This window comes from Chiloscyllium punctatum, chromosome 5, assembly GCF_047496795.1.
Source record: "Chiloscyllium punctatum isolate Juve2018m chromosome 5, sChiPun1.3, whole genome shotgun sequence".
NCBI lineage: Eukaryota > Metazoa > Chordata > Chondrichthyes > Orectolobiformes > Hemiscylliidae > Chiloscyllium > Chiloscyllium punctatum.
Genome location: NC_092743.1, coordinates 87,669,891 through 87,682,430, shown reverse-complemented (window position 1 = coordinate 87,682,430; position 12,540 = coordinate 87,669,891). Strand labels below are relative to the sequence as shown.

At 39.9% G+C, this 12,540-nt stretch overlaps 1 protein-coding gene across 1 annotated transcript in view; it reads left to right on the top strand.

The window, feature by feature from the left end:
- Positions 1-12,540, top strand: part of LOC140476797 (regulator of G-protein signaling 22-like) — a 142,940-nt gene that overhangs the window by 9,379 nt on the left and 121,021 nt on the right. The window contains exon 3 of the mRNA XM_072569592.1: positions 5,577-5,639. Within this exon, the coding sequence (XP_072425693.1) occupies positions 5,577-5,639 (63 nt within the window). The remainder of the gene's footprint in view (positions 1-5,576; positions 5,640-12,540) is intronic.

Genomic DNA, 12,540 nt, shown 5'->3' with positions numbered 1-12,540 from the left:
GGAACATAGATACTTTAATTGAGTGGGCAAAGGTCTGGAATACAATGTTAATAAATGTGAAGTCATTTATTTTGGTCGGAGTAACAGTAAAAAGGATTGTTACTAGAGTGGTAAAAAGTTGCAGCTTGCTGCTATGCAGAGGGGCCTGGGTATCCTTGTGCATGAATCACAGAGAGTTGGTCTGCAGGTACAACAAGTAATTAGGAAGGCAAATGGAATTCTGTCCTTCATTGTTAAAGGAAATTTAAAAGCAGGGAGGTTATGTTATAGCTGTATAGGGTACTGCTGAGGCCACATCTGAGTACTGCATGCAGTTTTGGTCTCCTTACTTTAGAAAAGACATCGTAGCACTACGTGAGAAAAGATGTAGTAGAGGGTGCAGAAGGGTTCACTAGGTTGAATCCAGAGTTGAGGGGGTGGCTTATAAGGAGAGGCTGAGTAGACTGGGATTATATTCATTGGAATTTAGAAACATGAGGGGGATCTTATAGAAACATATAAAATTATAGGAATAGATAAGATAGAAGTAGAAAGGATGTTTCCATTCGCAGGTGAAACTAGGACAAAAGGCCACAGCCTCAAAAGTAGGAGAGAAGATTTAGGACTGAATTTAGAAGGAACTTCTTCACCCAGAGGGTTGTAAATCTATAAAATTCCCTGCCCACCAAAAAGCTTTACATTCTAAAAGCAACATTTAGCCCATCATACTATCCAAGCATTTTTTTTAATTTTGAAAAATGTATGTGAAGGAGGTTATGAAGGTGTAGAGATGTAGTATAATTTAAGAGAAAGAGGAAGCTAGCAAGAACTGACTGAAATCACCAAGTGTCCTGAACAATTTAAAAATGTAACACTTGGTTGAAACAAATAGCTAAGCTGTATTGCCATGGAGCAAAAACAAACTCAAATTTGGCCGGAGGAGTTTAAAATCTCATTTCCAGAGATGCTAAGAATTCACGTGGATGAACAGCAAGTTCGGGAAGTGAGAAGGGCAGCAGAATTAGCAGATGTTGGTGCATAAGACACGCTTCCAGCCAGACCTTTGTCCTGTGAGGAATAGAAGTTGGGAGAAGGGTAGATTGTACACTACAAAACAGAGTAGACAACACTAGTAAGTGTTTACCACAGGTTAAAAAAGTAGCCCAAGAGTTTGGGAAGGAGGTGAAAGGCCTCAGGTGTTTCCACTGTGGTAAAGTGAGACAAGTAAAGTCACACTGCTGTTCGTTAAAGAAAGGCACTGTGGGAAAAGATGTGGTCAAAGACGTTAAGCCAGTGGCATTAGTGAAAGTAGTAAAGGAAACCTCAAGAAGAGCCGAGGAGCTGCAGAAGAGTGCACAGCCTAGGCAGGGGCTGGGTACAGAGTTGGTACCTGATCTCAATGAAGAATTCGCCTCTGTGGGTAAAGTTTCCTCAGAAAGAACAGGGGAAGACGGCAAGAAGTTATAATTTTGAGAGATACAAGATCCAACTAGTCTCTAATAGTAAGAGATGAGTGAATTTGCACTCTTTTTGATGGACAGAAATTTAGCTTTCCTCTGTAAGATCAGGTTGGAGTGCCAGCTCAAGACTGAGGAAGTAAAGTGGAAGTGATTGACTGAGTGTCAGTTTCAGGAATCCAGTTTGTTCTTGGGAATGATTTAGCAGGTTGCAAGGTCGGAGTGACACCCCTTGTTGTAAGAAGCCCAAAGAAGATCACGAAACTGAGGAGTTAAAAGAAAAATATCCTCGTATTTTCCCAGACTATGTAGTAACAAAATCCCACTATCATAAGTGACAGCACAAAGCAAAAACTAAAGAGAAAGATGAAGGAGTTGAGGTTCAGTTTGCGGACACACTGTTTAATGTAATGCAGGAAAAGCCTGAACAGGCAGAGAGTCAGACAGCAGTGTCTAGTCCTGAAGGGCTATGGGACTGCAACAGAAAGACAAGAAAATAAAAGATATATATGTGGATGTGTTTTCCAAAAAGGAGGTAGTGAATATTCCTGAGGATTATTATCCGAAAAGTAGAATCCTAAAACTGAAATGGAAACCACAGCAGGTTAGTGCCGAAGAGACATGGGCCGAAGTGCACCAAATTGTGTTGCCGGTAACATACAGACAGGAAGTTTATGGGTAGCACATGAACCAACTGTAGGAGGTCATCTAGGTGGACAAAAAACTCAGGCTAAGGTACAAAAACATTTTTATTGTTTTGGAATGCACAAGGATGAGGTTAACTTTTGCTGTTCGTGTCATACATGCCAAATAGTAGATAAGCCACAGGCGGTAAGAAAACCAGCACTTTTGTTGCCAATTCCCACATTTGAAGAACCTTTCATATGGGTTATAATTGATTGTGTATGTCCCCTCCCGAGAACTAAAAGTGGGAACCATAATGACTGTGTCTACCAGATTTCCGGAGGCAAGTCCATTACGAAGTATTAAGGCAAAAAGGGCGGTAGATGAGTTGGTAGCTTTCTTCACGTGGTATGGACTACCCGGAGAGATTCAGTCGGACCAGGGGTCTAATTTTACTGCGAGGCTGTTTAAGCAGGTCATGGATAGCTTAGGTATACAGCACTTTAAATCAAGTGCGTATCATCCTGAATCCCAGGGAGCTTTAGAAAGGTGGCATCAGACCTTGAAGACCATGTTGAGAGCATATTGTCAGGATTACCCGAATGGTTGGGATAAAGGTATCACATTCGTATTGTTTGCCATTAGTGATGCCCCAAACAAACCTACTGAGTTTACTCCCTTCGAGTTAATATTCGGGCATGAAATGAGAGGCCTTTTGAAATCAAAGAGAAATTAACAGGAACAAAGTTGGAGATCTCATACTTAGAGTATGTATTGGAGATGAGGGAGAGATTAAATCAAGTAGGTGAGTTAACCAAACAGTACCTAAGTAGAACACTGCATAGAATGAAACAGGTGGCAGATAAAAACTCTGAGACTTGGATGTTTTCTTGAGGGAATGACATATAGTACTGTCACTAGTGATAGGAGATCCCTTCAAGGCGAGGTTTAGTGGTTAATATCAGATTAAGAAAACGTTGAGTCAGGTGAACCATCTAGTAAAGATGCCAGATAGGAAAAAAACTGTATTGAGTATGTCATGTGAACATGTTGAAACTGTACTATACTAGAGAGAAAGAACTGGAGAAACAGGTGTTAGTTACTGCCCCACAGAATGAGGAATCAAATCCAGATGTTGTGGATTTTGATGTGCCTCAAAATATGTTAAAAATGAAGAAGTCCTTGAGGAGTGGGATAGATTAGTAAACTTTCTGTCTCAAGAGCAAAGAACGCAGTTGAAAGGTTTGTTACTGCAGTATGAGGACATATGTAGGAATCAGATGGGGAGAACTAATGCTATTGTACATGAAGTAGACGTAGGGAATGCTGTTCTGATAAAACAACACCCCTACCAACTTAATCCTTTCAAAGTCAGACAGGTCCAGAAGGAGGTGGAGGCTATATTCAACGAGAATATTATCGAACCGAGCCAGAGCGAGTGGAGCTCGCCAATTGTCTTAGTTACCAAACTGGATGAGACTAAACGATTCTGCATGGATTATCAGAAGGTCAACGCCATTACAAAATCGGATTTATATCCAATACCAAGATTGGAGGATGTATTGAGAAAGCTGGACAAGCCCGTTAGATCACCAAGTTGGACTTACTGTGTGATTACTGGCAGGAAATTTTACCAGAGACTGTGAAAGAAATTTCTGCGTTTGTCACCCCAAATGGGCTATATCAATTCAAAGTGATGCCCTTTGAAATGTAGAATACACCCACCACATTCCAAAGGCTCATTAACAGAGTTGTGCTGGGTTAACAAACTGTTCAGTCTGTTTGGAGAATGTAGTGCTCTTTGAATGAGTACAAGAAGGAAACATTAGTAGTAAACTTACACAAAACTGAATTCACGAAACCAGAAGTGACATTCTTGGGACATAACATCAGTTATGGAAGGTTGACCGTACGGAACACAAAGATGAAGGCCTTCAAGGAATTTCCACGCACAACCTCAAAGAAAGAAGTGCTTAGATTCTTGCGACTAGCGGATTCTATTGGAAGTTTGTTCCAAACTTCAACAGTGTAGTTGCACCATTAACCAATTTGCTGAAGAAGAACACAAAGTTTCAGTGGGCAGAACAATGCCACGGGGGAATTCAACCATTTAAAAGCAATATTAACCACCACACCAGTTTTAGCTGCACCAAGCTTTTTGAGACCTTTCAAAGTTGCCATCAATGCTAATGACTAGGAGTTGGAGCTGCAGTGCCACAGGAAGATGATGATGAGATTGAACTGCCAGTTGGTTTCCTTTTCAAAGAAACTCAACATCTACCAGAAGAAATACTCCATGATTGAAAAAGAACTTTTGAGTTTGGTACTGGCCTTACAACATTTAACGTGTACGTGAAGAACAATGTGTTGGGGATGGTTGCGTACATGGATCACAATCCTCTAACATTCTTAGAAAGCTTTAAAGACAAGAATATGAGACTATTTCATTGGAGTCTTATGTTACAGACGTTTAATTTACAAATCGTACATGTGTGTTGTAAGAATGTAATTGCAAATGCATTATCACAGATTTAACTGATAAATTTAGATAAGATTGATATCTATTCAATGTTATATATGTGTGGTAATAAGTTAATATGAATTTAGACTAAAGTTATGTATATGTCATGATAATATGGTTAAGGAATAGAGAAAAAAATGAAGCCATCTTTTCATTATGATGGTTTTTATTTTCTTAAGGGGGGAGGTGATATGAAGGTGTAGAGGTGTAATGTACCTTTAAGAGAGAGAGGAAGCTAGCAAGGACTGACTGAAAGCACAGAGTGTCCTGAACAATTTAAAAATGTAACACTTGGTTGAAACAAATAGCAAACTCAAATTTGGCCAATCAGTTAAAATTATGCCCCAGATACCAAAATCCAATCAAATTTGAATTTATTGTTTTTATGACATCAAACCAATGAAATGATCTGATGTTTCAGGGTATAAAACTGGACATTTTGAACAGTTAGAGGTAGAATTGCCAAGAAAACCAACAAGTATGGACTGCTATCAGAATAGCTCTCTGAAAAGTACCTGTCCGTAAGAAATTAATGCAGCAGAACACCAAAGTCAACCTAGAGAAAACTCTACAGAGGAAAATCTACAAATGAGAGTGGACAAAGCTGACTAGTTATGAAACATGATTTTTTTTTTGTAAATCTTAATCGGGGTTTTTTGTCAGACTGGTATTGTAGAGTGGGAGGTAAAAGATAGATTAAAGGGAAAGAAGTTGTAAATAGTGGTTTTAATATTCTCTTAAAGAATAAGATTGTTTATTTTTACTTTAAATCGTGAAATTTGGGATAGTTCTTTGCCTCTAGAAATTTAACAGATTATGGTGTGAGGTGAACTTCTCTGTGTGTTGGGTTTAAATTAGCAGAGGTGTTTACCCTGTGTTGTAACAAGGACCATGTCCATTGTACCAGATATAACCATAGTTGGAAAGAGAAGAAAATAGAATGATTTACAAGCTTTAATTCTTTTACTAACATCTATTTATCCTCCTAATTCTAGGAAGATTACTTGCTAACAGATAAACTACTGGTGGATTATTTCAACATGTTTCTCAGTCTACTGGTGAGTGGTTTTTTGACTTAGAACTCACTGAAAACAAATGGATATTTATTGACGTGAGTAAATAACCCACAAGGTGAAATATACAGACAGTACTCTGAAACCACAGACTATTGCAAATTCTGAATTATGGACAGCCTTTGAAACAGCAATCCCCTTCGCAATTTAAAAACATCTGACACCCAGGACAGCACAAAACTACAGTGAACTACAATTACAATGGAATTAGCTGCTGTACAATGGGAAGCACTTTACACAACCTCAATTGGTGTGAGAATTGAACCCATAGTATTGGTCTTACTCTGCGTTGGCAAGACAACCAGCTAAGCCAACTGAGCTAACCAATCTCCTAACACTATGTAAGAATAACCTCTTGTAAGGCTTTTTCATGCAAATTTGGTTCAACACCATAAAGTGTAAATTCAGTACAGTATCAAACCAGGTTTGCAAAGTAAAACATTGTGAAAACCTTCTTTTATTTAATACAGAGAGTTGAGATATCACACAAACCATTTCATAAGTGTTGACATTATCATCTTTGTGATATGTATTTAAATGAACTCATATCAGTAATATTTTAAAATGCAGCAATAATGGAAAGCTTTATGTCAGAAATTAACTTCCTGGAACTCCTGCTAGTCCCAATATTTAAAACATTACAGGGTTACAGAATACTCTTACAAGGTTTTAATCAACCTGTTCAGACAGCTTATGACAAACCTCTACAACACTTCTGAACCAGAAGTAGGAACACTACAAGGCACTTTAAACATGGCAATCTATGTTAATATATAATAGCTTCAGTAGAAGGGTGTTAAACATCTAGTAGCTGAAGGCAACAAGATAAACAGGTGTTAGGATTTTATTAGTTGATTATTCTGAAATGTGTCGTGGAGGGTTCTTCTGGAACAGTGATGGTGTCCCTACCTTTGGTTCAAAAGACCCAGGACCATGTCCCATCTGCTGTCTTGGCATCTCTGAACAGATAGATAAAAAAAAACAAATTAGGGGCATATATGGACAGAAACTATAGGGTCCAGAATGCATTATTTCCATCATCAATGACACTTTATTTAATCCCTAGTTAAGCAAGTATTAACCATTCATTGTGAAAATGATATCTTCATTCTTCTTATTTGTGATTTTTCTTTCATACAAACATTTGAGCCCTATTTTCGAATGGCCTTGAAAGCTCCATTAGTGGCGTCACAGCCAACAAGCCCATTCTGCCATAAAAGTGTGCAGAAATAAATCATTTTCCAAAATGACTTTTAAGACTTCTAACATCGAATCAAAGAAGAATGAAGATATAATTTTCCCAACTCTTAAGATGGCAGGAATTAGGAAATTATGGAAGAAGGATGAACTCCAAGAATAACAAATGAATAGTTAATACATGCTTAAGATGTTGCATAAATAATTGTTATGCACTGAATTTATGCCCAAAAAACAACATTGTTTTTGAGATGACCCATAACCTGGAAAGTATAGAAGGAAGGTATACTGACTAATCAAAAGAAATCATATTGGTTACCAGAAGCTTCGTTTAAAAAATGAGCACCAAGTAGCAGATTCATTCAATTGCGCTGTTTTAGATTTAAAGAAAAAATAATTAATGGGATGTCAGCATCACTGGCTAGACCAGCAATTATTGCCAATCTGCAATTAACTTTCAAAAAGTAATGGTAAACTGCCCTCTTGAAACACTGCAGTCCATTTGCTGTAGCAGATCCACAATGTTCAGGAGGGAATTCAAGAATTTTGACCCTCCAGGATTTTGATCCAGTGACAGTGAAGAAATGGCAATATATTTCCAAGTCTGGATGATGATGGCTTGATGAGGAACTTGAAAATAATGATGTTCCCATGTATGTGATGCCCTTATCCTTCCGGATAGTAGTGTTTTGGGTTTGGAAGGTGCTGTTGAGAAACCTTGCTAAATTTCTGCAGTGCATATTGTAGATAGTACACACTGCTGCTGCTGAACTTCAGTGTTTGATGGACTGAATGTTTCTACATGTGGTGCTAATTAACTGGGCTGCTCTGTCCTGGATCATGTCAAGCTTGTTGAATGATGGTGGAGCTGCACTCATCCAGGAAAGTGTGGAGTATTCCATTACACTCTTGACTTGTGCCTTGTAGTTGGTAGGAGAAAGTGAGGACTGCAGATGCTAGAGATCAGAGCTGAAAAATGTGTTGCTGGAAAAGCGCAGCAGGTCAGGCAGCATCCAAGGAGCAGGAGAATCGACATTTTGGGCATAAGCCCTTCTTCAGGAGTGAGGAAGGTGTGCCAGGCAGGCTAAGATGAAAGGTAGGGAGGAGGGACTTGGGGGAGGGGCGTTGGGAATGCGATAGGTGGAAGGAGGTGAAGGTGAGGGTGATAGGCCGGAGAGGGGGTGGGGGAGGAGAGGTCGGGAAGAACATTGCAGGTCAAGAAGGCAGTACTGAGTCTGAGGGTTGGGGCTGAGATAAGGTGGGGGGAGGGGAAATGAGGAAGCTGGAGAAATCTGCATTCATCCCTTGTGGTTGGAGGGTTCCTAGGCGGAAGCTGAGATGCTCTTCCTCCAGGCGTCGTGTTGCTATGGTCTGACGATGGAGGAGGCCAAGGACCTGCATGTCCTTGGCGGAGTGGGAGGGGGAGTTAACGTGTTCCGCCACGGGGTGGTTGCGTTGGTTGGTGCGGGTGTCCCAGAGGTGTTCTCTGAAACATTCCGCAAGTAGGCAGCCTGTCTCCCCAATGTAGAGGAGGCCACATTGGGTGCAGCAGATGCAGTAAATGATGTGTGTGGAGGTGCAGGTGAATTTGTGACGGACATGGAAGGATCCCTTGGGGCCTTGGAGGGAATTGAGTGGGGAGGTGTGGGTGCAAGTTTTGCATTTCTTGCGGTTGCAGGAGAAGGTGCCGGGAGTGGAGGTTGGGTTGGTGGGGGGTGTGGACCTGACGGGGGAGTCGTGGAGGGAGTGGTCTTTTTGGAACGCTGATAGGGGAGGGGAGGTGGTGGAAATGGAGGTGGTGGAAATGACGAAGGATAATACGATGTATCTGGAGGTTGGTGGGGTGGTAAGTGAGGACCAGTGGGGTTCTGTCCTGGTGGCGATTGGAGGGGTGGGGTTGGTGTACAGATTCTGAGGAGCCAGGAGGGGAATTAGTGGTACAGGATTCCTAGCCTCTGACTTGCTGTTTAGTTTTTGTATTGATATGGCTAGTCCAGTTCAGTTTTCAGTCAATGGTAACTCCCATGAGTTTAGTAGTAGGTAATCCAGCAATGGTAATGTCAAGGGATGATGGTTAGATCCTCACTTATTGGAGTTGGACGTTCCTGGCATTTGTGTGGCGAAATATTACTTGCCACTTGTCAATCTAAACCTGGATATTATCTTACTACGTTTGGACACGGACTGCTTCAGTACTTGAGGAGTCAAGAATGATGCTGAACATTGTACAGCCATCAGCGAACATCCCCACTTCTGACCTTAAGATGGAGAGGTCATTGATGAAGCAGCTGAAAGTGACTGGGCCATAGACGTTCCCCTAAGTGTCCTTCTCATTTTTGTACAAGCAAATATATAACAGACAAAAAATATATCTGGAGCTATTTTCTTTAAAACACAACTAAGCCCTGGTTTAATATTAAAATAGTGAATTCAATGATGGGCAGTTTTGCTTTGCCAACCTCAATCAAACATTTATACATACTAGATGCATTCTTTTTCAAAACAAATTGTTTATCTCTGAATGGTGTAGGAAACTGTTGACGTGTTTTAGGAATAGCAGGTATTCATTGCAGTAATCATACAGAAAAAGTGGAGCTCATCTGGAATCATAGCCCCATATTAAACTTTATTATTCATCAAGTAATTTACTGTGTAAGGTGGTGACATTCTAGCTTCCCAAGTCATTTCGAATCCTGCTCTAGACCCTTGAAAGCACTTTTAAGACCAAATGAAACTTTAAACTGAGGCTTCATCTGTCTTTCTGACTGATACAAAAGTTTCCACACTGCCATTCAGAAGATCTGATGAGTTGCACTGACCAACATTTACATTTGCACAGCATCAAAAACAGAATTCTAGTCAGGATTGCATTACTGTTGATAGGGCTTTCTCTTCCCATGTTAGTTTCTAACTTTGACTAAAATGTAACCTTAAGTATACTTTGTAAAACAGTTCATTGGCTGTAAATTGTTTTGTGACACTCAATGGTCAAAAATGCAACACACAAATTCAAGTATGATTTTCTTAATTACTTTTTAAATCAAAATTTTTGTTTTTGACCAGCACATACTCATTAGGCTGAAGGGTGTTTTCTGCACTATAAACCTCTGTGATCAGTGAATGATACGAAAACAGCAAAGGTTGTTGGAAATGTTCTGTTTCCACTACTTTCTCATGCATCCCTTTGCTCACCCTATGGAGTGGTGCACAGAGGACAATTTCTGCTGCTATAATGTGTGAGAGTACTTCACTGTGAAAAGATGAGTGCTTGTTGCATTTCCAACTTTCCTAAGCCTCTAAATGACAAGCACTTATAATTCCTCTAAGAATGAATTCATTTTCAATTCTAATTCAAGTTTGGAAACTGATTTTTCATTTCTTCAGTCTATTTATGAATCCCAGCTTTTCCACATTTAAGAATGTAGAATCTGTAGTTCAAATGAATTTCTAGGATGTTAAGCTGTACTATTTATTAGTGACAGAGGTTCTTGCCTTTGGTAACATTAACATTTCACCAGCAAAGGATACTTTGGCAATGAGGGGATTTTTCTAAAGGCAGGGCAATGAGTATTGTTTAGTTCTGCTTACAAACAATTAAATTATGTGTGACCTGACAGCTCTGCCTTAGTTACAAAACAGGTTTATTTGTAGCTAAAGCGAAGTGGAATTTCAATTATAGTTTCAGTGCTTATTAAAGAAAGAATAAAATAGAACTGAAAATTTGGAATTGCAATAGGTTAGGCAGCATCTGTGTAAAGAGAAATAGAGCTAACCCTTCATGCTGATGATTCCATATAAGGTCATTGGTTAGTACTATTGAGGATATTAAGATAAAGTAATATACCTGAATAAAAATTACAATGCCAATTTAAGATTGTAAATAAAGTATATTAATGATAGACTTTCATAATGATGAACTTTCCATGTATTAAAGCTATGCTTCTAATCTTTTGAAGTCAAAGTAAAAACATACCAGAAGCGAGTCAAACAGTCAGGGCAGGCAGGGACAAAGCAGAGAACAAGGTAGGACTGATAAATTCAATGGCATTTATTTCAATACAAGGGGCCTAACAGGGAAGGCAGGTGAATTAGAGTCTCACAAACTTGATAAGGTTTTTTGAGGAAGTAACAAAGAGGATTGATGAGGGCAGAGTGGTAGATGTGATTTATACAGACTTCAGTAAGGCATTCAACAAGGTTCCGCGTGGGAGACTGGTTAGCAAGGTTCGATCTCACGGAATACAGAGAGAACTAGCAATTTGGATACAGAACTGGCTCAAAGGTAGAAGACAGAGGGTGGTGGTGGAGGCCTGTGACCAGTGGAGCGCCACAAGGATTGATGCTGGGTTCACTACTTTTCGCCATTTATATAAATGTTTTGGATGTGAGCATAAGAGGTATTGTTAGTAGGTTTGCAGATGACACCAAAATTGGAGGTGTAGTGGACAGCAAAGAAGGTTACCTCAGATTACAACGGGATCATGATCTGATGGGCCAATGGGCTGAGAAGTGGCAGGTGTTTAATTTAGATAAATGCAAGGTGCTGCATTTTGGGAAAGCAAATCTTTTAGCATGACTTATACACTTAATGGTAAGGTCCTAGGGAATGTTGCTGAACAAAGTGACCTTGGAGTGCAGGTTCATAGCTCCTTGAAAGTGGAGTAGCAGGTAGATAGGATAGTGAAGATGACGTTTGGTATGCTTTCCTTTATTGGTCAGAATATTGAGTACAGGAGTTGGGAGGTCATGTTGCATCTGTACAGGACATTGGTTAGGCCACTTTTGGAAGATGTTGTGAAATTTGAAAGGGTTCAGAAAAGATTTACAAGGATGTTGCCACATTTAGAGGATTTGAGCTGTAGGGAGAGGCTGAACAGGGTGGGGCTGTTTTCTCTGGAGCATCAGAGGCTGAGGGGTGACTTTATAGAAACTTACAAAATCATGAGGGGCATGGATAGGATAAATAGACAAAGTCTTTTCCTGGCGTGGGGGAGTCCAGAACTAGAAGGCACAGGTTGAGGGTGAGAGGGGAAAGGTATAAAAGAGACCTAAGGGGCAACCTTTTCACACAGAGGATGATACGTGTATGGAATGAGCTGCCAGAGGAAGTGATAGAGGCTAGTACAATTGCAAGATTTAGAAGGCATCTGGATGGGTATATGAATAGGAAGGGTTTGGAGGGATATGGGCTGGGTGCTAGCAGGTGGGACTAGATTGGGTTGGGATATCTGGTCGGCATGGATGTGTTGGACTGAAGGGTCTGTTTCTGTGCTGTACATCTCTATGACTCTATGACTCTATACAACCAGCATAATTGCTAAAATGACTTGTAAAGAACTCACTCACCAAATATCCATCTTAATAAAGATTTCCTCTGATTTAATGACCTCTGCTATAATTGAATTCACCCAAACTCCTCCATTTTTCAATTATTTTGTATTCTAGAATATTTTTAGATATTCTCCTGGGATGGGAGCTTCCCTATAATAAAGGAATGGTAGAATGAGCTGTACTCTGATTTAGAAGAATGAGAGCTGATCTTATTGAAATGTATAACATTCTAAGAGGATAGATGCTGAGAGGCTGTTTCCCCGGCTGAAGACTCTAGAACTAAGGGTAATAACCTCGGGATAAGAGTCCACCATTTAGAATTGAGGCGAGGGAACATTTCTAGTCTGAGGTTTGGATT